This window comes from Xenopus tropicalis, chromosome 9, assembly GCF_000004195.4.
Source record: "Xenopus tropicalis strain Nigerian chromosome 9, UCB_Xtro_10.0, whole genome shotgun sequence".
Taxonomy (NCBI): Eukaryota; Metazoa; Chordata; class Amphibia; order Anura; family Pipidae; genus Xenopus; species Xenopus tropicalis.
The window spans coordinates 68,725,644-68,752,981 of NC_030685.2; the positions used below are offsets into that span (position 1 = coordinate 68,725,644).

General features: G+C 39.5%; 1 protein-coding gene across 2 annotated transcripts in view; it reads left to right on the forward strand.

Moving 5' to 3' along the window:
- Window positions 1–2,390: 2,390 nt before the first annotated feature.
- The window catches only part of lrp2 (LDL receptor related protein 2), a 111,155-nt gene continuing 86,207 nt past the window's right edge, over window positions 2,391–27,338 (forward strand). For both annotated transcript variants that reach the window (XM_012971045.3, XM_002936756.5), the window contains exons 1-3: window positions 2,391–2,547; window positions 26,836–26,943; window positions 27,083–27,199. In XM_012971045.3, the coding sequence (XP_012826499.2) occupies window positions 2,454–2,547; window positions 26,836–26,943; window positions 27,083–27,199 (319 nt within the window). In that variant the 5' untranslated portion in view covers window positions 2,391–2,453. The remainder of the gene's footprint in view (window positions 2,548–26,835; window positions 26,944–27,082; window positions 27,200–27,338) is intronic.

A 27,338-nucleotide genomic window follows, 5' to 3' on the forward strand; every position in this document is an offset into this window, starting at 1 on the left:
CTGGGATCAAACTTGCGGATAGTAAATACTCATGAAGGGGTCTACTTACTAAAGTGTGTTTGGAAAAATGTCTAGAGAGTACACTAGTGTACAAGAAAGCACAATCAAAATGAAACTTGCTGAAAGTGTCAAAAGCAAGACACTTTAGAATGACCCTACTTAATGCACACAAATAACAAATAGTATGTATTTTCACATAAAATTAAAACCCTATTATTCTGATTAAAATTGTCATTTTTGTGCTTGTGTTGGGATGGTATTGCCTTGGCAGGAGCTACAGTAGCTAGGCCTCTCTTCAGCCAGGTCTGGGGTTTCCTGGACCACCCCCACCCCAGCTGTGATGCCCACCCGGCCTCCACCTTTCATGCGTGACCCCCCCCCCGCGCAGCATGTGTTGTGTTGCATTTTATTTACATTTGTCCACAATTGGGGGTGACAAGCCAAAGGTCATGCAAGAGCAGACCTGGGTCAGTGGGGTCCACCAGATTTTTATGGTCCCGCCAGCCCAGTTCAACCCTGTCTCTCTTACTTTCATAGAGTCCTTTACGTGAGGTTCTAACTGTATAAATTTCATAGAGGAAATCTGTTCCAATGTTTTGTGTTTATCCAGATCAGCATTGCCCAGCTACAGGCCTATGGGTTGGATGTGATTCTCTCCAAGAGATTTTTATGTCCCCCGGCTGCTCAAAAGCTCAACTTTCCTCTTTGGGTGACATCATTTTATTATAATCTCACCCCTGGACATTTAATATAGCCAACTACATGAACAGCATAGAGCTTGACGGGAGTAATAGAACGTAGAGACATGGCAGATTGCACTTGTTTTTTGCACATTGCACCCTGCCAGTGCCTTTTACAACATGTAAACTGCTGCAGGTCTCAGGACACAGATACTGGCGGCAGCCCCTCTCACTACAGTGTTGCCTGTCTTTGACAGTGCTGTATTCATGAGGTGCAGGTGGGGGGAGGCATGAGGTGTCCCCCTCCTACCTTCTATCCCCTTACTTACTTACTAAGTAATTTATACTCCACTTAGTGGCAGAAGGAAGAGCAGGCCCAGACAGAGGGGCTGCTGTAAGATGCCACAGCCAGTCACTATTCAGTGAACTGGTGGGGGGCTGTATGGGACTCTACGTACTTGAAATTATATATATATATATATATATATATATATACAGTATATACTGCCTTGTAGTGTTGGGATCCTAGGTTTGATTTCAGCCAAGGAACTATCGACAAGGAGTTTGGATGTTCTTCTTTATCCAGGTCCCAGACGGGTCATTGCCAGCTGAATTTTCAGTCTGGACAAGCCAACTGTGATTTTGCCCCCAATTTCTTTCCTTGGAACCTCTATACACAGCCAGATGGTTGGGCAGTATGGTCCAAAGCAGCCACCCTGCTCAGTCTAATCTGAGCATGTATAGTCAGTTTTATGGGTGCTATTTAGTAACACTGGCCCTGGTCCTGAGTGTAGCAATCAATCAGATGTTCATTTTCCATACTTAACATCTGTCACAGATCTGATTCACATGTAAATGTACAGCTTGTGTGTCCTGCCTTCCGTTTCGAATAATGTGATGCTGCACCTAATAATACATTGCATTCTGCAGCACACATGACTCCACACACAAATGGTGGGGGCTATTTATTATTCTCATTTCTATTTAATAGAGTTGCCAAAACCAACATTTATCAACAAGCTCCAGCAAGAATAAAGGAAATAGTATCTTAATAACTTGTCCAAGCGCCAAGAAATTTGACCTAAGCATCAACTCTTTATTTTTTACACAGTTTCTTAACTAACTTTTTTTACATATTCTTTTTTTTAAATTATTTACATCTCAATCATATAACTGTTCCGGAAAAAACATGCTGATTTTTACACTTTATTTTTTTAATTGTTATTACTGAGATGCTCTGAATAACATAATCCTTTTACTAACATGTACAAATTAGTTCAAAGTAAATAATTCAATAACAGTTCCCTGCCCTTTTATTCCCCCCTTTTCTATTTATTCTAGTCGCTTCCTTGTTGAACTGCAGCTATTCACAGATCACTGTGTTCACTCCTTATCTGACATGATTGGCAGGATTTGATTTCTTTAATAAACACGGGATGGCACAACCCCCCTCTTGCTAGCTGACCTGAGCCTGCTATGGGAAAGTAGCGGATTGAGCCGGGCAGTGCACACACACTGGCTGACTAGTGCAAGGCTGCCTACACTTGCTGATTAGTGTGCATGCTGCTTGCAGGGTTCCCAGGGGCCAAGCTCTTTATAAATGTCTGGAGGGTGGGAGTTGATTGAAAACACTGAAGTACACGCCTTTCTTCCACAACTTGCTGGATAAGGAGGAAAAAAACCCCTCTTGGGTACTTAAGGAGAAATTCCCATTAGTGTCACTTGGAGCAGCTCTCTGCCTGCAGGCTGGTCCAGTCCCTGCAGGAGACAGAGATGGGAACTCTCCCTGCTGGGATGCAGAGACCTGTTGCTCTACTTGCCCTGGGGCTTCTCTTCACTTTCTACATCCAGAAAGCTCACAGTCAGAGTAAGTAACACTTTTGCACTTTTTTTCACACTATATTTTTATAGGCTGCATTATATTCATTTACAGTCTAATATTATTCATGTCTCGGAGAGATCTGATTGTGCCTAGGGTCCCAGTTTAATCTAAATCTAGAATATTATTGAGATAAATGTTCTTGTTACATATGTATGGACATTTTATAACAGGTGCAAAGTTTGCTCTAGGTCTTTCGGACAAATTTACTAGTAAAAAAACAAATTAGCTAAAGATTCATGCTTCTGCCTGGAATAGGCAATATTGCCCTGCAGTTGTTGCTATACTACAACCCCCAGCATTCCCCATCAGCCTTTGTAGCAGAAGGAATAACTGAGCCCAGTGGTGACCAGCTGGCAAGCCTTTAGTAACATGGGCTACCTTTCAGTCACACGTGCCCCTGCTTCAGAATCTTTAGAAGAAAAACCTCTTAAAGCAAAGAGACCAATAAAGCTGCTTTTTCCACTCTCCAAGATGTTCTGCAGCAGCCACGGCTCTTCACTTCTCCTTGCCTTGCTTCTCTTTGGGTTGTGATAGTATAAGAGTAGTATCAGAGTTTTTGTTGTGTCAATATTTCGTTTAAAAGCTGTCATTAATCATACCTGATTAGAAGCATAATAATATATTATATGTGAGATAATGTTAAATGTAAAGAACGTATTCACATTTTCTTTCATGACAAACAGACCACCATTAGGCCATGTCCCCCGCCTCTGAGTTGTTGTTTTTTTTTTCTTTTTAATCTGGGCAGAGAATGGTTGGATGTTTGTGGTGCAATTGCTTGGAAACTGCTAGAGAGACCCCTATCCAAACAGATGTGAGGGGATTGCTTGTCTCACAAAGCCTCTCTCAGCCAGTTCAGAAAGAACTTTTTTTGCCTGGGCTTTACGGTTGCCTGGAGACCGGTGCTAGCATGTGACCAGCAGAGACAATCTAGGGAGTGTGGGCCTGTGGCACTAATCTATCTGTGAAGAAGTCTCCCCCTCATTGTGCTGCTTGGAGAAAAAAAAAATCTTTTTCCACCCGCTTCCCTTGTCCTGCAAACAACTTAATTGCCATTGAATGAAAATGAATTCCTATTGTTACGAGCTTAAGGGCAGAATACATTGATTTCCTGGCCCACATATTGGCAATGCCACGGCAGGGTTGCACGGACATGTTCACGTAGTAATCAGCTTTCTTTTCTCAACTCCTAAGTGTAATCTCCTTATAGGGAATCAAGTAAGTAATTATACATCAAGTCCTGCTGGAAAAGTCCAAGCACAGAATTGTACCTCTGTGGTGTATTTCAGCATGCATACATTGGTACATTCTGAAAATCAGGCATGGGAAACATGCTAAATATGTGTATGCAATAAGAGTGGCAGGGACGTGGATTAGCCTACTGGCGGAGGTGGTCAGCACTAAAAGATAATACAATTCAAAACTTTGCAATCAAGGATGATATATGGCATCTTTAATCAGTGTTAAAGTGTAAAAGAAATAGAAAAGATAGCCAACCCGTATTTATCTGCTGCTGAACATGCATGTTTCTTTGGGGAACAAGGTTTCCTTCAGAAAATGACAAGTGGAGGAGTATTTTGGCAGCTATGGTTGAAGTGGGGAGGGGGTGGAATATGCAGTCACACTTTATCCCTTCTGACTTGCAGTCATTTGTCTGTGTCCTAGAGTTGTAGTTTTTAGGTGTTCACCATGTCTAATAAGCAAAGCAAAGATCTCATGACAGGGGATATTTTTTTTTCAAACAGTAAAACTGACACAAGGGTAAAACAGTGAAAGAAACAGTTGCTTCTGTGAGAGGGTATCAGTCTGAAGCAAGCAGTTAACATTGCACTGATTATTTTTGTGTTTTGCTATAAAATGTGAACTTTTCATAAGTTTATGTGGTCCCGGGCAAAACCAAAATTGATATAACACAGGTCTCATTCTATGTAATTCAGTTATGGCTTGTCCTACTTTATCTACTATGCTGCAAAAATACCCTGTTCCCACTGCTACTATAGGCACAATCTCTCCCTACTATACCTGCTATCCCACAGCCACAGAGCCTTCCCAGAGGCTATTATCCCCCCACTGCTACTATAGGCACCATCTCTCCATACTATACCTGCTATCCCACAGCCCCAGTCCCTTCCCAGAGGCTATTATCCCCCCACTGCTACTATAGGCACCATCTCTCCCTAATATACCTGCTATCCCACAGCCACAGTCCCTTCCCAAAGGCTATTATCCCCCCACTGCTACTATAGGCACCATCTCTCCCTACTATACCTGCTATCCCACAGCCACAGTCCCTTCCCAGAGGCTATTATCCCCCCCACTGCTACTATAGGCACCATCTCTCCCTACTATACCTGCTATCCCACAGCCTCAGTCCCTTCCCAGAGGCTATTATCCCCACACTGCTACTATAGGCACCATCTCTCCCTACTATACCTGCTATCCCACAGTCCCTTCCCAGAGGCTATTATCCCCCCCACTGCTACTATAGGCACCATCTCTCCCTACTATACCTGCTATCCCACAGCCTCAGTCCCTTCCCAGAGGCTATTATCCCCACTGCTACTATAGGCACCATCTCTCCCTACTATACCTGCTATCCCACAGCCACAGTCCCTTCCCAGAGGCTATTATCCCCCCACTGCTACTAAAGGCACCATCTCTCCCTACTAAACCTGCTATCCCACAGCCACAGTCCCTTCCCAGAGGCTATTATCCCCCCTGCTACTATAGGCACCATCTCTCCCTACTATACCCGCTATCCCACAGCCACATTCCCTTCTCAGAGGCTATTATCCCACTGCTACTATAGGCACCATCTCTCCCTACTATACCCGCTATCCCACAGCCCCAGTCCCTTCCCAGAGGCTATTATCCTACTGCCACTATAGGCACCATCTCTCCCTACTATACCTGCTATCCCACAGACACAGTCCCTTCCCAGAGGCTATTATCCCCCCACTGCTACTATAGGCACAATCTCTCCCTACTATACCTGCTATCCCACAGCCACAGTCCCTTCCCAGAGGCTATTATCCCACCATTGCTACTATAGACACCATCTCTGCCTACAATACTTGCTATCCCAGTCACAGTCCCTTCCCAGAGGCTATTATCCCACTGCTACTATAGGCACCGTCTCTCCCTACTATACTTGCTGTCCCACAGCCACAGTCCCTTCCCAAAGGCTATTATCACACTGCTACTATAGGCACCATCTCTCCCTACTATACCTGCTATCCCTGCTATCCCACAGCCACATTCCCTTCCCAGAGGCTATTATTCCACTGCTACTATAGGCACCATCTCTCCCTACTACACCTACTATGCCAGAGCCACAGTCCCTTCCCAGAGGCTACTGAGCACCAACTCTCCCTGCTGTACCTAGCAATTGGAGGGGGGAGCGGCTCAATACCAAAAAGTCTAAAAATTTGTTACCTGCTTGTCAGATCATAATGGACAAAACTAAGCATTATTTATCTTTTTTAATCTATCGTCACTAATCTGGCACTGGTTCTGTAAAAAAACAGCAGAGCCCAGAGCCAGTCCTGAAGATTTTGTAATATGCCAGTTTTTTGACTCAGCACACTCCTGTCTTTCATTTTTTCAAGAAACTTGAGGCAGGTTAATTAAGAATTAGATAGGGAAACTGTGAAATGGCTTTTGTGTTGGTGCATTGCCAAGAGCTGAGCACCTGTCATAAAACAAACAAATTATAAGCCTTTTATAAATAAATGCACACATTTTTAAACTGTAACAAATTAATGTATTGTTTGTATCTGAATACAATATCTGATCTTTTAGCATTGAACATTTAGTATCTCTCAGTGTAGCAAATTAGTAAAGATTTGTTACTGTTTCAAGGCAAGAAGCTGTCCATGCATTATAGTGCTCTGAAGCTGAATTATTGGTAGTCTGGTATTTAAGGGGTTAGAGCCTACTTTCCTATTTTGCCCATTCACAAGTGATGATGTGGAAGACTGATGTTGTGATAACATATATGTGGAACCTGTTTATTGCAGTAATTATGGCTCTAGTTGAGTGTGTATGTTCTGATTATTCATTTGTTTTGCCCTTCCTCCTAATTTATATTCAACTATTTCATCTATATACATTTAAAAATAATATGTGATTTTAAAAAATTTGCCTTCTTGACTCTTCTAGCAAGTGAGCTAATTATTTTAGTAAATGAGTCTAACCATTAAACCGTAACCAGTATGCCAGTGGTTTTGAGGCTTCTAATTCTCCTGACACATCACTGACTTACAGGTTAAGTTATAACTAATTATAGAAACCCGTTTGCATTGGTGATCTGTTTATGAATGTGAAATGAATGCACCCAGAGAAAGAATGGAGGAAGCATAAACATATAATACAGCAGCAGAAATGATTTAATTGAGATAGAATAATATGATAAAAAGTTAAGGACTTAGTTCTCTTTTAAAGGTCTATATACTACTCTTCTGACATATGAATTGGTGCTAAACGAGGTGCACATAATCCTTATAAATATAAGCTGTTTATACATGACTAGCTAACGCTATATTGTGTCTAAATTGCAGTTGTGGGGGGTGAGGGGGTATTGAATGTATAGCCTAGATGGGCATGGTAAAGTCAACCAACTCCAATCATAACTGTATTAGCAGGACTGATCAGTTTGGGTTCCAAATATGGTCAAACTTGTATAAAAGCCTCAATCTGGCAGACAGAGTCTAACTACCCCAAATTCTGGTCTAAACTGGGCTGATCCAATCATTTAAGCTTTAGGCCACAATGAGATCATATAGAAAACCCATGCAATACTACTGGCCAGAGAGAACATCTTTACACCAATGCTGTTTTGTAGCCAGCAAGATTTCCCACCCTGGCCAATCTATCTATCTATCTATCTATCTATCTATCTATCTATCTAACTGTCTGTCTGTCTACTATATGCACTGTATTCCAGAACTGGTATTTCTAATCAGTCTTGAAAGTTTGGGTAGTGAAATTGTGCTATTTTCTAGTTTTGCTAGCCTTGTGCAAATATACACAATAATAAATGTAATACATTTAAAACACTTACATCAGTAATAAGAAAACTTTTATGAACTTTTTTTTAACAAGACATCCTTTGAGACACACAAAGATGACTAAAAATACTGGCTGGGTACCACTGCTCTTAATTAAATGTGGCAAGAATTCTGACAATTGTGGATGACTAAGGCTCCTTATCATTATTATTATTATAATACATTTATTTCACAATGCCTTTGGAAGCAGCCTCTAATAATTTACTTCGCTAGGGTAGTGAACCACATAAGGAATTTGCAAGTTCATCACCTAATGTTACAAAAACGGAGAAATCTGTAACGGAAAGAAAAAAAAGACTAGTTAAAATTTGAAAGTAGTAGATGACTGGACAGCAGGTCAGATTACTAACTGCTAGAGTTACGAAAAGAGGCAAAGTCCAAGTGAAAGAAGGTATCAGTAGCATAGTAAAGTAAGATTGATGGGCAATATATGAAAAAAGGCCTCTTTCTCTCAACAAGACAGCCTTAAATGTTCTTTCACATGTTCAGCTGAATTGAAATTTGAGCAATTAAATCCCTTTTTAATCCAGATTTATTTTTTTCCATGTGTTTTGCAGGAAATGAGCAAAATGCTCATTTGTGATGGAGCAGAATGCAATTTCATTAAAGGCGTTTAATTACTTTCTTTTCCTGTCGAGGCTTCTGAATTGACATGATATCTTTTTAATCTGCATAGCAGATTTTTTATTTGCTTTTAATGTGACATAATTAGCAATTTTCAGCCAGTAGAAGAAGGGAGATAAAGGATCTAGACATAAAACACAGGTTGTAATACTGACTAATAAAAAGGTATTTCTGTAATATATGTTTCTTTATTTGATTCTACTTTTATAGAATGTCCCCTTTCCCTTACTTCCCTTACTTCAGACAATTTTCTGCAGCTCAATAATTCTGGCGACTCAGGGTCTAAGGACCAACAGATCTTTCTTACTATCACTGCAACATCACAATAGACAGCATTTATCCATTAAACTATTGCTGTGCTATAAATCATTGCAGTCTGAATGGCTTTCTCCTGGGCACACATAATTTTGCATTCCAGCCTACTGTGTTACTAATTCTCACCTGATTCTCTGTCCTACACAGAATGCAGGAATAGAACCATATTTTCCTCTGCTGTTTATAACCTGCCTACCTTGGTCACGTCTTACCTAGAATCGTGTGCTTTTCATTAAGAACTGCTGAAGTAAAAATTATTCTGTGTATGGAGTGATTTGATTTGTATGCAGAAGAGGATGTTGTAGATCTGACCCAGTCACTAAATATCTTCATTTTCATTAGCACAGACAATGGGACAGATTTATCAAAATGTGAGTTTACATAAAAACTCACTAATGTTCTATTCATTCCTATGGGATTTTGAAAAGTGTATTTATCAAATGGTGAACTCCAACTTTAACCCATCGATAAATACACTTCTAAAAATCCCATAGGAATGAATAGAAAGTGGGTGAGTTTGTGTGTACTAAGCTCTAGACTCACATTTTGATAAATTTGCCCCAATGTGTTTCAGGAATTATCAAAGTGATTATCATTTTAGTAGTATGTGCTATTTGGGTACTCTAAAATAGAAAATTGCCATTTAAAAATTAAGGATTCACGGTACACACAAACAAGCCAAGGGCACACATACATGCTAGGCCCCATCAGCCAATTAATGGGCAGAGTTCTGCCTTTTGCTTCAACACTTTTTCCTGTTACAATTAGAGCTGCATAATTTCCTGTCAGATGATCTCTGAGGGAGCACCCAGCCCATCACAAAATAGTGGATCAAGGAAAAAGTTATAAAAGGGCAATATTTACTGATATATATATTCCAGTTTGGCAAGATTCTTTAATAGTTCACGTAACATAATATAATTTTAAAATTAATGAAAAGGCTGCATATTTTTTAATTGATGTATATTGCAAAATTGCTCAAAATCATGTTTTCTTTTAAAAAAAACTTGTTTTGTTTGGGTGGAATTCCCATTTAAAGAAACATAGGCTAACTGCTATGATGAACTGTCCATCTAATGGGGACAAACCTACTGAATAATTAAAAAGAAAAGACACCCCCCTACTTTTTTTTGAAGATACTGAGCTTTGCAGACCCATGAATTGCTCTAAGTTTGCAAGTCTACAGTGCAATACTTACATACTTGTATGCATATCACAAGATGATTGATGTATAATTTCATGGAAGAAAAATAGGTAAATTCCTTCTGAAACTCATCATCCTTAGTTCTCCATACCTAGTGTTCCAGCAAAGAATGAACTATAGATATATGTGTATGCTTACACGTTTATGTGATAGCACTAGCTTTAATATTTGCCACGCAAAGTCGTTTGAGAATGAAAAGACAATTCTTCTCATCATTCTGTAAATTATTACCGTATCACTTTTTTTTAATAACTGTGCCCCATTCATAAAATGTGTGGAAATCTCTCTTTTACACCAAAAGAAAAAATACTTATATAAACATATGAGAAGCAGCCATTCTGGGACCTGGGCCAAAGGGAGGCAAGATTACAAACGACTTTATAATATGGACCAAGATGGCCGAGTGCCAGCTTAGATAAATGATGTCATGATGGTGTCATCACAATTTGGAGCTCTAGTGAACAATAACATGTGCCAGGCTCTATAAGTAAGTTAGGAGCCCCAAGGTAAAACTTTGATCAGGTCAGGATTTTGGGCACAAGTGTTAAATGAACTGATAATATTGCAGTTTCACTAAACCCATAACTGTGATAGCCAAATTGATCTGTTAGATCTACTGAAATTTCTGTATTTAAAAGGAGTTAATGCACTCTAGAACTTTCATTCTCATAGCCATTAGCATATGCGATCTCACTTATCACACCCAATTACTTTAAACCAATTTTTTAACTATACACCACGGAACCATTGGTGCATTCAGTTTATGGGTCCAGAGATTAGAGCAATATGCCATTGGCCCTATAGATAGTGATGATCACCTTGAGCTTTAAGGTGGCCATACACGCACCGATATTATCGTACGAAACCTCGTTTCGTACGATAATCGGTGCGTGTATGGCATGTCAGCGAGCCGACCGATATCGCAGGAAGCTGCTGAAATCGGTCGGCTCGCCGATCGGCCAAGTTAGAAAATTTTGATCGGGCGCCATAGAAGGCGCCTGACCAAAATTCTCCCTTCAGAGCTGAATCCGCAGAAGGAGGTAGAAATCCTATTGTTTCTACCTCCTTACCTGCCGATTCAGCCCTGAATGGTGTGTGGCGGATCTGACGATGTTTCGTGCGACCGACGGTCGTACGAAACATCGTGAGATCGCCACGTGTATGGCCAGCTTTACTTTGAGGCTTACAATCTTCTGTACTTTTGTTGTACTATTGCTTTAGTTTAACGATTGGGGCACATCTAATGCTTTGACTGAGGCAGTGATCTCTAGGAGACTGCAGTAGTTCAATTTCAATGACCCTACCTTATATTTTGAATAGCAAACAATGACAGACAAAGCCAAAGTCCTTATGTCACACAAAGAAATTAGTGTCCAGAAATAGGGGTTCTTGTTTTCTACAGGGAAATGGGCAATTATGTTTCTGTATAAAACATGGAACCCTACTTCTATTAAGTCTCTTCCATAAGCCTCAGAGGATTCCCCAACTGTCCTCAGGGGAGGGGCCTGAAGCAGTGACAGGGGGGCTCAACCAGAAGGCAACTTAGGGTAAGATTAAAGTATAATGTCTATTTACTCCTCTACCCCTGAAAGACAAACTAAGTAATTTAGGATGAGATTTGGAGCTGGCACATATTTGCTCCCTAGATATTTTTAAGGCTGATAAATCAATGTTTTCTTATATATGTGACCTTACCATGAGCTAACAGGGGACAAAGGTTGGTTCTCCAGGGGGAACTTGAAGCAGAAAAGTCCAACAACTGGCTTAGATCAATTATTGACGAACTGACACCTTCAGCATCAGACAATGTTTTGATAAGATGGCAGAAGTGTAATTGGATTTGCTTTTTTGCTAGCTGATAAATAACAGGAAAAAGACCACTAATTAACTTTTGTAAATGAGTGTAAGACACATTTAGGGCATTGTCCAGGGAATGTTTTGGTAAAAACAAAAAAAAGTTGTGCATTAGTATTTTGTGTGATAGTTGATACACAGTAGTACTTATGTCTGGATATGTTTAGACCTTTAGTTTTGGTTATATCTTGAGCATCCAGTTAGAGTTAGAAGGCTGCCAGGAGTTTTGTAGTACCGAGTACAATGAAAAAAAGGATAATTATTTTCAGGGTATTATTTCAGGCAAGTTCTCTCTCTCTCTCTAGTCCTGTGTCTCCTTGTTCTTAGGTCATAGCTGAGTGCAGGGCTGCCACAGATCTGTGACTAGAAGGGGTGAATTAGAATCATGGACATATAGGGCTCAATTCAACTTGCAGCTAAGCCTCTGCCAATGCTTGGGAATGACATATCTGATACTTTACTATCTGTGTTTAAACTGACCCTGAATTTATGAATACTTTGTTGCCATAATGTAGAGGTACAAGAATAGCCTGATTCTTATACTGTTATTTCTCCTCTAAATGTTATTTAGGGTATAACTTTGCATGTGTTTGTTTTTTACCCTACTAACATTATATATATGCTGCACATACAAAAATAATAGTGCAGAATTATAATAACACTACTTATAACTCCAATAATACATATCCATGGGCATTTAAACCTGCATTTACCATGTGGTCCATTATTATATCCCACCGCACCATGTCATTTGGCCTTCTGAGCCTGGATCATGTCAATATTTTACACTGGCTGTAGTTGTTTACCTGGAAATTCACCTCTTTTAAGGTTTCTCTGAAAAAACTATTGTTTAGTCACTAAACTGGAGTTCACATGGTGGCTGGGGGGGGCAGTGAATGGACAGGCCTGATATAACTACATGCCTGCTGAATGAGTTAACTGCCACTGATCTGTGTGGCAGAACCACTTAATCCCATTCATTTAAATGGAGCTGTGTCATTCTCCAGTGCTGGTAGCAGCTTAGCTGCAGGCTGAATAGAGCCCTTAGTGTGCATTCTGGCAACAATCTCTCCATATTGCAAAATAGCTTTGTTTTGGGACGTGATTTTAATCTGCCTCTTCTATTCACATTTCTGCATTTCTGCTACTGTGGCAGATCATGTGTTTATGGACAAGGATGTAGAAGATCTTAGTACTCATTTATGTAGCTCTGGGCATGGTGCAAAGTGTAAAACACAATGTTTTTTGTACTTTGCACCCTGTCTCATTCCTAGCACCCATAGGTGCAGGACTTTTCACTCCAGAATGTGCTATCTGTATCACCCTTCTCTATATTGTGTACCTGTCCCTTTTCCTGATCCTCTGTCTGTGATATAGTTATTAACTATTAGCCCCACCTAAATAAGGATGTTTGAGATGTATGTTATTATAATACATATAAACATACATTGGGGTGACCAAATCACTTGAAAATTCAGGAACATGTCTAATAATTACATGTTGCATGTTGGCCGCACTGATTGCATTTACCATAAACTGCAATCAGTTCAGCCCTGCTAGCTGTATTATTTAGATGTGCCCCTGAATTTTCCAGTGATATGGTCACCCTACCATACACAGCAACATTGCAACATGCAGGAGTAAATTGGAAATAGTCCTTCGGGCTGTTTTTCATGGCACACAAATGTCTTATTATAGAGTGCTTCATTTACTATTAGCAGACTCATTGCTAGATAGGGAAACATATGTCTGTGTTCTTATACAATACAAATGGGCTTCTCCTTGTCTATGTTGTACCCAGAGTCAATACTTCCATAGGCCCAAAATGCTCGGCCTGCGAGGATAATATTGTCCTCTAGGTAAAGGATGCATAATAGCTGTATTTGTTGCTTAACTGTTGATATGACCGCTGGCTAAAACTTTAACCAATACAATTTAGAAATAATCTTTCGTGTAATAAACATTTGAATATTTCTCTAGTGGATTGCAAAACAATGCCCTATTTCCCCTTTGTTATTATAAATCCACCTTTGCATACTCACAAAGACTTGTTGTTATGAAAATGCCCTCACTGTTTCCTTCCATGAATCATAATAGCTGGCAGCTTAGCCTAATTGTCTGTGCATACCTGTCTTTCTAAATGGAAAACTTTCCATATTCTTATTATCTAAACTTTAAAGGGGACCTGTCACCCAAACATTAAAAGTTGTATAATAAAAGTCCTTTTCAAATTAGACATGAAACACAAATTCTTTTTTTTTATTAACACATCCATACCCATTATAAAGGCATTTAAAAATCCCAGCTGTAAATCATATATTGTTTTTGCCATCTCTATGCTTTGGGCATGGGGGTGGGGGGGGGGGCAGAAAATAACTTTCCATTTAGCACTTCCTATATGTTGTTGCACTTCTCACTTTTCCTCTCCCTCCTTGCCTTCTAGTTGTGTAACCAGTGCATAAGTATGGGCATCTGATTCTATATTCCAGTGATCCCAATCAGTGAGCAATATGTTTCTCACCACTACTTTTGACGTTGATCTCAGTGGCCTCAAAGCAGGTCTTTATTCTTGAATTTCTAACTTGGAGTCATAAAGACCATGGGTACTACCAAACAGAGCCTCCTATAGTCTGCCAATACACATAAGAGCTACAAAATAACCAATTACAGCCTTTTTAGTCACCACCAGCAACTTTTTCATGCTTGTGTTGCTCCCCAACTTTTTTTTATATTTAATTATTGCTCACAGGTTAAAAAGGTTGGGGAGCCCTGGTCTATTCTATCACATAAACAAGGTTTTGGTATAATGCAAAGCTTGCCTTAATAACAGTGTCCACAAAATAGTGCCTGCCTGCTTGCTGTGATTGTGTAATTCCAAGACTGAAGGAAACAAGATTGATATTATTTATATAGTGTAAGTGAAGTTTATTTTGCTTAGCTAACATGATAGAAAAACATTTGAAATTATTTCTTAGGGTGACAAGTCACTTTTAAATTGTTTTAAAGTTATTTGTAAATGTATTTGTCTGTATGTCCCTTAAAATTCTATGTATTGCTTGTCCTGACTACCACTGAAACAATCTCACAATACTCAGCCCTGACTTCAGTTTCTATAGGGCCTAGCATGTGTAATGATTACTAGACTGGTGGAGAGGGAGAACTACACAAGTTCAAAGGGATTGTAGAAGTATAAGTTGCAGGAGATTTCATTCTTGCTAGATTGTTTTAATGGTACCGTGCAGTCAGGACAAGCAGTTCAGAAAATAGCAATACTATTTTATTAGCAGAAACTACACAGCAATCATCGACCATATCATATTAACCATTCTGGGAGTCACCTTTTCCTATAGCTATATAGTGTACCTACTCAAGGTCAGAATGACCTGCCACAGCATCAAAGGATCTTTTGGTAGGACCCTAGTGAGCTCCAGACTATTTAGTTCTCCTCTGTAGCTATAATAATATCTATTACAATTGGCACTATCTTCATCTTATTTTTGTGAGAGTGGGCCCTGGATGTCAGGTTCTCTGGTGGTCCCTAGGGGGCCAAGTCCAACCCAATACAAATGCACTGTAACACTGAAGCCTGGCTTCAATATAAAAACACAGTGGTAAAGTAGACTTTGCTTGTAAAAATGGATTGGAGCCTTTCTAACATAAAGTAGTTAAACTAAGATATAAGTATTTTTGGACTTGTGGAAGAGCTCTCACTAAGCAAATACAGTAAGTAGCAAACTAAATAAATATATGTTTGCGAAATTGCCTTTCTCGCTTGGTTTAACTTGGCACAGAATTTTCCCTGAATGAATAATGCCAGTGTCTAATAACTTGTTACTGCACTGTTCAGTCATATGAGCAAATTACTTCTTTATGATCAAATAAATGTAACAACTGCCCATTCAGTAAGAGGTCCAACCAGGGCCACCCCCAGAGAATTAGGCAATACCCTGGGATGGGCTCTTGGCTTCCACTGGTTTATGTTACTTACCTGCCTTTCTGAGTCTTAACCAGCATCTGTTACAGGCACCGTCAATCCCCTTTTGTGTTACTAGCAATAGCAGACCTTTGGGGTTAATTTTTGTAGTATTACTAGCTCATTGAGATAGTTTAGATTTCAAGCTCTGCAGATCATTTCCTTTATTGTTGATGGCTTTCCTTGCTTTTCTAAAGGCATTGCGATTCTGAAACTGAGCACTTATATGTCTGTCTGTCTGTAAGTACAGGCTTTTTAACCAGGTTTACTCTCATGATTCTATTTAAATGTGACAAATATTAAGACTGAATAGAAGACAGACATATGCCTTGCACAGTACCACTCCTCCACCCAAATATGAATGGACTACAAGCCAGCATTCTTCAGCCTATTGTTATATGTTAGAAGATGATAGGAACTACAGAGATGGATTCTTACAGAAAAACTATTTTCGAGTACTTTAGGGCCAGTGGGGCATGCCCACTTTGAAGAGATAGGGAGACTCTATTGTGTCTATGTGTGTTTTAGCAGAGGTAATTCTTAGTACTGTCTATGGCAAGGTATTTTCTGGAGTTTAGCAAAGTAACTTTTTCCAGTAGCTCAGTGTGTCTTCATTTCTGCTTTTAAGGCAGAAGCCACCTAAATGTGATGAGCTTCTGTTATAAAGTATGTGTTTCCTTCTATGAGAGTTCTTCTCAGTGCTGTCCAGCTGTAGATCTTCTAAGACTATGTTCTTTGGCCAACACATTATTCTTTTATTTTATTATGCTTGTTAAGGCTAAATCATCACACTGAGTACATGTAATAAAAGTGCAAAATGAAATGGCAAGACTTTCTATATTGTAGTGCTTTGGTCATATTGCCAACATCTTTCTTATCCAGATCAGTCTGTAGGATTGCAGGACAGCATACTTGGGCCATTATTGGGAAAACAATTGACAACACTATTCTAAAGCAAAATTCCATTGCAATTCAGTCCACTCGGTACTTTGACAAATGTATGTAATATATGAAAGCTGCTACAAATTATATGATATGCATTTATCCAATGCTAATCTTGTGGTTCACTTGCTTCTGATAAAGTTGACCATAGATGGTGCAATGTAGTGAACAAGATGACTTTGTTGCTATTGTGCAGCCAATATAACCAGATTCCCTTTCTCTAGTTGTATTTATTGGCTATTTAGTCTTCAATTCATGTGGCTGTTTTGGCTACCTAGTTTGGCTATGAAATAACCAATAGTGTGTTATAGCTTAATTACAGCTTCTTCTTAAGGACTAAAAATAGGACTCAGGGACTTAAAATAACAGGCTGTTTAACTGGGGTCCATCTGTCCATTAAACTCGCATAAACATATAGTGCACACAAAACAGTATTTTGGGCAACAGTAAAAACAAAGACAATAAAAAGAAGAAACAAAAGATCTTTACAGGAAACACTAAGCAAAAAACATTAATGGGTATAAAGTTTATGCCAGTGATTATTGCCCTTTACAATTTTTGATCATAAATAATATATTAACCTATTCCAAAAATGCAATAAAATGCACAGGGAAAGTCCTTCTGGCAATCACTTTAATATAACACATGCTGTGAAGAGAAGATGTCAGAGTTCAGTAGGGTAATTCCCAGACAGTCTGGCTGAGGATGCCTATAAATAAGTGCTCCATTAGCAAAGCTCAGCATTATGTGACTTATACCAATAACAAGAACTGCATACAAAATGCAGTGAATCCTAAAAAGGCAGAATCTCTCTCACCAAAGATCCTTTCTTTATGCTTATATACAGTATATATATTTTTTTTTTGTTAAATAATGGTATACTTCTTTTTAAGAACCTGAATGTTTCTGAAGCATTACATATGCATGTAAGTAGGTTTGTAAGGTAAATAATGATTGATGGCTCATTGTGCACAACATATGTACAGTTTATGTATCAAAATACACATACCTGCTTTATCTCTACAAACAAGATTCACAGGTTTCTCTGCCAAGTGACAACAGTCCACAGAAACCCCCTAACTATTGTATTTAGGCAATTTGGGAACTGAAACAATTAATTTAAGATAAACAAACAACCAACTGTCATCTCATTTCTATTTTTATTTGTGTTTTAGCATAGCTACATTCTTGATGTTCCATTTGTTTTGAACAGCTCCCAGCAACCTATGCTAGCAAATGGCTATGTAGGCTTTAGATAAGAACAACTATATTAGTCCAAATTAATATGCAGACAGTATAAAAGCTTATTTGGTAGGTTTATAATTTTCCATGTTTTTTCACGTGCTTGTGTAGGGTTGTCACCTGTTTTTGCTCCATACAGTTTAGTTTTCCTAAGGCCTGTTCAGGTCTCATCTGTCTGTTTGATTTTCAGCCTTGTGAACCCTGAACAATATTCTGGCCAATAAATTAAGAAATTTTAAATATTAGAATACCCACTGGAATTTTTTCTATGAACATGGCTTAGTTATCATCAAGTACAGTTAATATGTTATTATTACAGAAAGAAAAAGCAAACCAGGCAAAAATAAGGAATTGTTTTTCTAAATTAGCATTGCTGTTTTTCTGGATAACTCATTTCTGTATGATAGATCCCATGCCTTTAATAAAATGACTGGATGTACTCTCATCAGTCAGAATATAGATAGAGCTAGGGTTGCCATCTGTGTGGTTTTGAACCAGACACCCCAGTTTTTCAAAGGGTTGTCCGGTTTAAAACTTAGACATAAATCCAGACAGTTGTGTCTAAGTGATGCAATAATCCCACCCTGGTGTCATAACCATGCCTGACATCATTGTGCCTGCCTCTGATTCCATCCTGTCCACCCCTAGCATTACTGCTCCACCCTCCACTGCCATCTGCCCCACCCCTTTGTTCAGATTTAGCTACCAGCAAAGGTAGCAACCCTATGCTCATGATTGCTGCATCTTGTGCACTGGCTGTAACTGTTCAGAATGGACCTCACTAATTCTCATAATGTAACAATGATGCACAATCGTACACTTCTGCTTCTTTAAAATGACTCACTGGTTCAGGGGGGCACAATGAAATTATACCCAATACACACACACTACCCCCACAGATACTGTTTATTTGGAATTACCAAGGTCCCCCATGGAGTTCAGCATGAGGTTTTGTCACCCACCTACTGTGTTTGTTAACTAGTGAAAAACAAAACTAGAGGTAGTGCCCTGCTGAATCTCACAGCAGGCCCTAAAAAGCTGATTTTGGAATTGTCTGCTTGAATGAAATTCAGTTTCTGTAACCCCAGCTGATATTTTCAGGCAACGGTTTTGTATAAATGTACTCACGCCAATCAATGAGCTAGGTTCTTAAAGGAGAACTAAATCTTTGAAATTATTAGGGTAGGACTACTACACATTTGGGGTTATTTACAACAGACCAGGGGAAGGAGTGCAGAGCACTAAGGGGTACAAGAGCATGCCGCTTAATACTCATTCAGCAATGTCTGGCAGGGGTCTGCACCTCATGCCCGGAACGTTGGTGCAGACTGCAGCATCAAGGGGCAAAGGCCAGTCCTACGGCAGTAAGGACAGGGTCCCATTGCAGCCACTACTTCTCCATAACTTGCATCTGAATGACACACAGCTCAGGTTAGGGGACAGATAGGGAGCAGAAGGGTGGCTACCCCCATCCTGCCCCTTATGAATACAGCATTGCTGTACACAGGCAGCATTATTATAGTGGAGGTAGCTTGGAATAAAGGCACTATACAAAGTGCAAAAAGAGGTGCATTGCACTTAAAATTACCCCATCTATGTTCTGAACCAGACTAAGCCCACCACATTCCCCAGTAAAGTCCAGACTCATGACAAGTGCAGTGTCAGGACCTACAGTGCCCCTTGCTTAACCATCTACCCACACACACAACAGCAGACACCAGGTTGGGGATAATAACATTTATAAAAATATACATACAAATGTAACATCATAACTTGTTGTAACATCACCGTTTGTACTACAAACATTAAACCAGTAACCAACTCTACCAATACTCCAAGATAACCAACAGTGAGACCATGCCTGGGTCCTGGCTCCAGCCTACTATCCAAAGTAATGCACCTCACCCCCAGGACCCGGGCCTACCCAGTTACCGTGTCACCTTACCAACTGCCCATTTTAATTAACCCTGGGGCTTAGAGTTGAGCCACCCCCTGCCCACTGCAACTTACAGAACCTCCACCTTTAACAAGGAGGGTGGCAGGGAGGCTGCAAAAGCCTGCAAAAAGGAACTGGTGAGTCCACTTCTGGGCCCACCCAATAGATCTCCAACCCTGGGAACACCTTAGCCAATATTCTCCCAGCTTAGAAGTACCCACGCTGGAGACAGGATTGGGGGGAAGCACTGTCATGCCTATGACATGTATTGGGTCACTGAGAATGAACTGACTGGATCTCTTTGGAGTACTAGTACCAACATACTGTAGAATGCATTGATTGACATATACTGTATGCTTTGATAGTTTGCTAAAAAAGTGTTGGCCAATCTGCACTGCTACCATCATTTGTTGTCAAGGGTAATGTTTTTTAAGCAAATATCCCATTGATGTTTTAGGTTTTTTTGAAGCAAAATAAACTAATTTCAGTACATTCAACTTCTGTCTCATGTCGACAAATTATATATACATGTAGGGGATTGGTATTCTTTGTCAACACTTATGGTTGTAACTTGGAACTTTTGACCCGATAATCATGGGCTATAAAAGATTTTGTAACTTATTTCTGGTCTACTGCCCAATCAGCATTCTCAATTCCAGGCTAGTACTGAAGACCTATTGTTCTGCAATAACTGTTGTCTAGTACTCCACTCCAAGTGATTTAGAGTGAAAATTGATGTGTTATTCGAAGGCACATTCCTTTGCAGAAAACATGCCTGAAGAAGGGATCTAAATACACTTGGTAGCCAATAAGGGTATCATATCAACCATACTTTTTTTTTTTAGCAGACTGTTGAAGATCGTCCATTTTTTAATCCCATATATGCTCCTGTTTTTTTTAGAATTAGGCTATAAGAAATAATTCAGTAATGGGCAAAACTGTATTGTGAGGCGGATTTCAGTTGCGCAATTAATGATGAAGTTCACCTTTACATTAACTTTTAGTATTTTATTAATGGACCTATTCTTATTAACTTAAGGTAGTGTCCCAGTGATAATCAGAGGGCTGGTATGGGACCTGTTATCTAGAATGTTCAGGGCCTGGGGTTTTCCAGATAAGGGATCTTTTCATAATCTGAATCTCTATCTATACTATAAATCTACTAAAAATAATTTTAACATTAAATAAACCCAATAGGATTGTTTTGCCTCCAATAAGGATGAATTATACCTTAGGATCAAGTACAAGGTACTGTCTTATTACAAATGAAAAGGAAATAATTTAAAAAATTTAAATTATTCGATTATAATGGAGTCTATGAGTGATGGGTTAATTGGTTTCTGGATAACAGATCCTATACCTGTATTTAAAAACACACAAAACCCTTTCATTTTTTTCATCCTATTAGTCCTTTAAAGGGGTAATTCACCTTGATATTAACTTTTAATAGGGTGTAGACATTCTGAGACAGTTTTCAATTGGTCTTCATTTTTAATTTTTTTCAGTTATTTATCTTTTTGTTCAGCAGCTCTCCATTTGATATTTTAGCAGGTATCTGGTTGATAGGGTCTTATTTACCCTAGCAACCAGGCAGTGTCTTAAATGAGAGATGGGAATATGAATAGGAGAGGGCCTGCATAGAAAGATAAGTAATAAAAAGTAACAATAATAATAAAATTGTAGCCTTACAAAGCAATAGATTTTGACTGCTGGGTTCAGTGACCCCCCATTTGAAAGCTGGAAGGAGGCTAAAAACTAAAAAATAAATAATGAAAACCAATTGCAAAGTTGCTTAGAATTGACCATTCTATAACATACGAAAAGTTAACTTTTAAAGGTGAGCCACCCCTTTAATAGTGATGACCCTTGGAAAAAGCAGGCTGTGCGGGACCCTTTGTCTTATATAAGACAGGACTGCATGTTGAACTACAGCTCCCAGCATATTCAATATCATTCAAGACAAATCCCCAAACTTTCCTTTTTAAATAATTGATACACTTTAGTGCTGGAAAATGTTCTATTAGTAAATATAATTGTCTTTCATAGGGGTATTTCCTTTGACATGCTAAGCTTGTATAGTGATGCAAACAATGGTTCTCAGATTGGATTTTGGAGTGAGACCTGCAGCAGGTCGGGTAGTCATGGCAACTGGGAAAGTGGCAGGAAATGCGGATGCATGCAGGTGTGCAGATTAAAGGTGTAGTTCACCTTTAAATTAACTTTTAGTATGATTTATCGATATTCAATTTGCAATTGGTTTTCATTTTTCATCATTTGTAGTTTTTCAGTTTTTTAGCTTTTTGTTCTGCATCTCTCCAGTTTGGAATTTCAGCCGCAATCGGGTTGCTAGGATCTTGTTCACCTTAGCAACCAGGCAGTCACTTGAAAGGGAGACTGGCATATTAATAGGAGGGGTCCTGAATAGAAAGATAAGGAATACAACAATAATAACGTAGCAGCCTCACAGAGCAAGTTTTTATGCTGCCCGGGTCAGTGACCCCCATTTGAAAGCTAGAAAGATATAGAAAGCCAAATTACTCAAAACTTATAATAAATAAATGATGAAAACCAATTGCAAAGTTGCTAGAAATAGAATATTCTGTAATATATTAGAAGTTAAATTGAAGGTGAACCACCCCTTTAAGGTTCAGCGTGTCTGTAAGTCTCTGGCTTGATCAATATGATCAATACCCACAAAATATGTTTCCATTTAGTTGCGTATATTAATAGACACAAACACAAACTGTATTATTGTAATAAGTCACAATTTTTGGTGCTGTCCTCGGTACTGACATAGATTTCATGCCAATTCTAGATGGTTATTACTTGCCCCTAAACTAAGATTATTTCGCCACGTTTGGCTGTGCATATGCTGTATGAAATGCCCTGCTGCTTATGTTATACAGTGAGTAGGCTACTGGGTGTGCTCATTTCTCTGAACTAGAGGAGTGTAAGGCTGGGCTGTAGCTTGGGAAGAATGGGCAGTGTAAGATGCCTTGGATGCTGGAAGCTGTAGTTCAAGAATGAGTGAAAGGTTACAGGTTGACTGTTCTAATATAAATACTTACAATATTTATCAGTGATTACACAATATAATGATACGTAGGACTATTTCTGGTTAAGAGACCTCATCTGAAACTGGGCAAGTGCCCAAATACCAGCCTTTCTCCTGGATGTCTGCCTGTTGCCTTATTTATTCTGCAACCATGATTGCTGCCTGATGTTTGAGAGAAAGGGATGATGATCCTGCAGTCCTCCAGCTTTGGCTGAGCTACAACAGTTCAATGACAATATACTGTATTTTCTGTATATTTTTATCTACTTCCCCACCAAAGGGACCTCTCAATCCTAGGGGCCAAGCATTCAGCAGTGTTGTATTCATCCCACCCCCCATACTTGCACCCTAACTTGCCCATAATTGAAATGTGCAAGATAGGGGGCAGCAGAGAACGGGGGCCTAAAAGGGGCCCTGTACAGGAAAGTACAGGACAGGCACCCGTTGATGACTGAAGCCAGACCAGGGGAAGAAGTGGTTGATGAATGAGCCCTAGGGGGATGCTCATGCTCAGGGGAAGAAGTGGTTGATGAATGAGCCCTAGGGGGGGACGCTCATGCTCCCCTTAGTTCTTTTGCACTTCTACCAATGGTCATCTTAAATGAGCCCTCTAGTCTGGTTACATCTGATTACAGTTGGCATTATTTTATTAAAAGGTTGAATGTAAGGGACTTGTGTCATTTTTCAAACTCAACTACTGTGTTATTGTGCCTACAATTAATTGTATATATTAGCAAGTTTTGTTTACTGCATTTTTCTGGTTTAGTAAATGGCAGTAATGATCACAAAGTAATGTTAATTAACCGTGCACTGTGTAATATGAAAGAAGCATGCAAAATAATATCTTATGATAAATACAGGTATAGGATCTTTTTCCCGTAATGCTTGGGACCTGGGGTTTTTGGGATAAGGGATCTTTTCATACTTTGATTGTTTTGCCACTAATATGGATTTATTCAGCTTAGTTTAGTGTCACATACAAAGTACTGTTTTATTATTACAGAGAAATTGGAAATAACAAAACACATGATTGTTTTATTAAAATTGACTCTATGGGGCATGCCCTTGCTGTAATTTGGAGTTTTCTGGTTACCGGATTTCATGATAACAAATTCCAAATGAGATTTCATAGGTCCTTGAACTTATGATACAGAATTGCATTACACTTTTGGGGACTTTAAAAAAAATGCCATTATTTAAAATAAAAATACCATGCAAATGAAAATGGAGCAGAAGTTTAAAGGAGAACTCAAACACAACCTAAACTGTTTGAAAAGTTAACCCAATTTCAAGCAACTTTGCAATATACATAACTTAAAAAATATGCTTTTTAATGTAATAATATGGTTTGGAACAGTTCTCTGCTGATCTGGCTGACTATGTTGAGACTCAAATAAACTGTAACAGTGGTCGACTGTCCTCAGCCTGCCTTCAGCCTGCATCCTCCTAATCCCACAATTCCCTGCACATGTGGTGTCAATAAGGAAAGGAACATCATGTTATGTAGTTCCTGCATGCTGTCCGTAAGCTGTGGAGAAGTTGTTACAATTTGTAACATCAATGTTTTAGTCCCTCCTCCTCTGCCAGGATTTCGAATGATGCAGAAAAAGAAAAATTGTTTTGCAACTGGATTTTAGCATATACATATTGCATTTATTCATACAGATTACAGTGGTAGGTATATTAGGGGTTTTTATGTTGTGTGGGGCTCTTTAACAAAATTTGGTTCAGAATCTGGAGTTTCCCTTTAAGAATATGCTGCATGTATTATGGAATTATCATTGCAGTATGGCAAAGGAAGAGTTAAGTTAAAGGATGCAGAGCTCTCTATAGTGCATCTCTGCCTGTTAAACTGCAAAGGCCTTTAGAGAAGCTGTAATCTCGTTCTCTGCACAATGACACTCACTGATAGCGCTCAGGGATTCCAGAATACATTTGTACATTCCTTGAGAGCATTTGCTGCTGGGGAGGTTGTTGTGCTGTAAAGGTGATTTGATAAGAGCCCTGCAGCACCAACCCCAGACCTGCACCACCACCCACCACCATACGTTATTCCATAGAAGGTATTTGGGTGTACGTATTCCTGTACCACCCTGTACCAACAATGAGCCAAGTAAAAGCTCTGACCACTAGCAGTATGCAGTATAAATCAGCATGTCATTGCTAGACAATTAGGTTTTTGTGTAAAGAGGATCAAGCAACTTGCTTTTAACACCAAGGTGTACAACACAAAACTGAATTCATTACAGGCATATCCTTCCCTTTGTAACTTGGATTCAGTGAGCTTTCTTATGGCTTTCTTAGTGTGTGAGCCAGTGGCATCTCTGTAGAGAGGTAATTTGCAAAGTGCAGGGAACATAACTAGGCTGTGCCCTTCCACAAAAATATGTTTGGAAGGACGCACAGCTATCCCTGCTAAGACCCCCGCCTGCCCATTACCTGCTCCCTCCTAGAGTCTCATTTCCGCTCACTACCTGCACCCCACGGTGTCTCCCGCCGTGTCCCCGCTTTCTGGCCGCAGGTAGTGGTATAGAGGAAGCAGATCCTCTGGTCTGATACCCTGCACCCCCCCCCCCCCATTAGTTAAGCCACTGGCAGGGAAAGGTGCAAAGTGCAAACAAACAAGAGCACATCATCATGTTTTTGCCCAATTGCTCCTTGTCCAGCACTTTGCTGAATGATTGCATGCCTCTGTGCTCCAAAATGGCTGCACAAAACATTGTGCTGCTTGTGCTTGGTTGCCCGGTATTCATAAGAGAAGGGTGGGGGGGTATATAAGTGTGCCCCCTCCCTGTCCCATAACATGTCATTTAGATGCACAGGTTAGGGAGCACCAGTGGGTGTAGGCTGCAACAGAGACCTGTACCAATAAGGACAGCTATCGGTGACCCCAGAAGGAAGTGCTAGGGGACTAAAGCTGGCCATACATGTACCAATAAAATCATACAAATCCTAGTTTTTTACGATTTTTGGGCTGTGTGTGGTCTCTGAATTATCATCCTGATAATTTTCGCACCATGGCCATTGGTTGTTTAGTCGATCGGCCAGGTTAGAAAATTTTGGTCGGCTAATGAAAAAATTTGCATGTGTATTGTGTATCAGACTATATCCTTGGGAGACTTTCAACTGAAGTCACTTTTGTACGATTGGTGCCAATTATTTCATGTTCAGAACATCCTCCGAATTGTATTTTATTATTATTTATCCTACAATTTCTGAATGTTAGTTTAGATTATTGCATTTAAAAGTACTACAGATATCCAAATGTTCCTCAGAAGAAGACATTTGAATGTAATGGTCACCTTAAGGGGCATAAAGAGCACACCCCTTAGTGCTCATTCAGAAGCACTCTGGGGTCTGACTACACTCTGCAACTAGTGCCAGTTTAGACAACATACTGACTGCTCACTAAATGAGAGAGACCTATAAACTATAAAAGGAATCATGTACCTCTTGTAAAATAATTAACATTAAGTAAATTATGTGTTTTAAATACACAGCTGAGATTGGTAAGTGGCAATTATAACTGATAAAATCCAGGGGAGGGCCAAGCTGACCGGGTGCCCTAGCTTAAATTCGACAGTTACCAGAATGTTAACAAATAAAGTTTGCCTTTTATCGGATGATGCCTTTGAGGTCCCAAGTTTATAATTACTTATACTCTTATTAACTTGCAGCTAAGGGATGTGATATGGAAATCTACAAACAACCATCTGGGCGATCTGGCAGTTTAGACAGACATATCAGATTAAGTGACAGAGTGAAGGGCTCCCTTATGATTGCTAGTTGCAAATCTAAGCTCAAAACATGGCACCTAAATGTGCCTATTAAACTGCTTAATTGCAGACATTAACACATTGGGGTAATAATAAATAATAATAAATAATTCTACATTTTCATTATAAGTACAGAGAACAAAAAGCTATGTTTTAGTGACCCTTTATTGACTGTGCTACTTGGTTCAACTATAAATTTCTTCCTGATACTTCTGAGCCAGTGCAGATGAACATGAAACCTGTAAACTTATGCATTTTAATGATATCCAATTTACTTTTGCAGCATGCTCATCTGGAAGTTTCAGGTGTTCGAATGGCCGTTGTATTCCTCTAAGCTGGAGATGTGATGGAACAGCAGATTGTACAGACAATTCCGATGAAGCTGGTTGTCGTAAGTGATTTGTGATTTTGTATGCAGTTTTCTGTGATTCCTGTTCAAGTCAGGGACTTCCCATTATTTGTAAGGGTGGAGAGAGTAGATGGGGTTGAACCCATGGATTATGGAAATAATGTGGTGTTCTGTACCTTAGCCCCCCGCACCTGTTCGACATCGCAGTTTCGTTGTGGAGATGGAGACTGCATCACCAGCTCATGGGTTTGTGATGATGAAGAGGACTGTGATGATGGCTCAGATGAACAACATTGCCGTAAGTCATTATCATGTGCACCTCCATTTGCAAACTTGCTAAACTTCATCAGGGGATCCAGGGTAAAGAAAGGCTACACCAGTGAACAATACCCTCATATAGAACACTGTAGGTCTATTCAGGGTTTTTTTTAAATTGC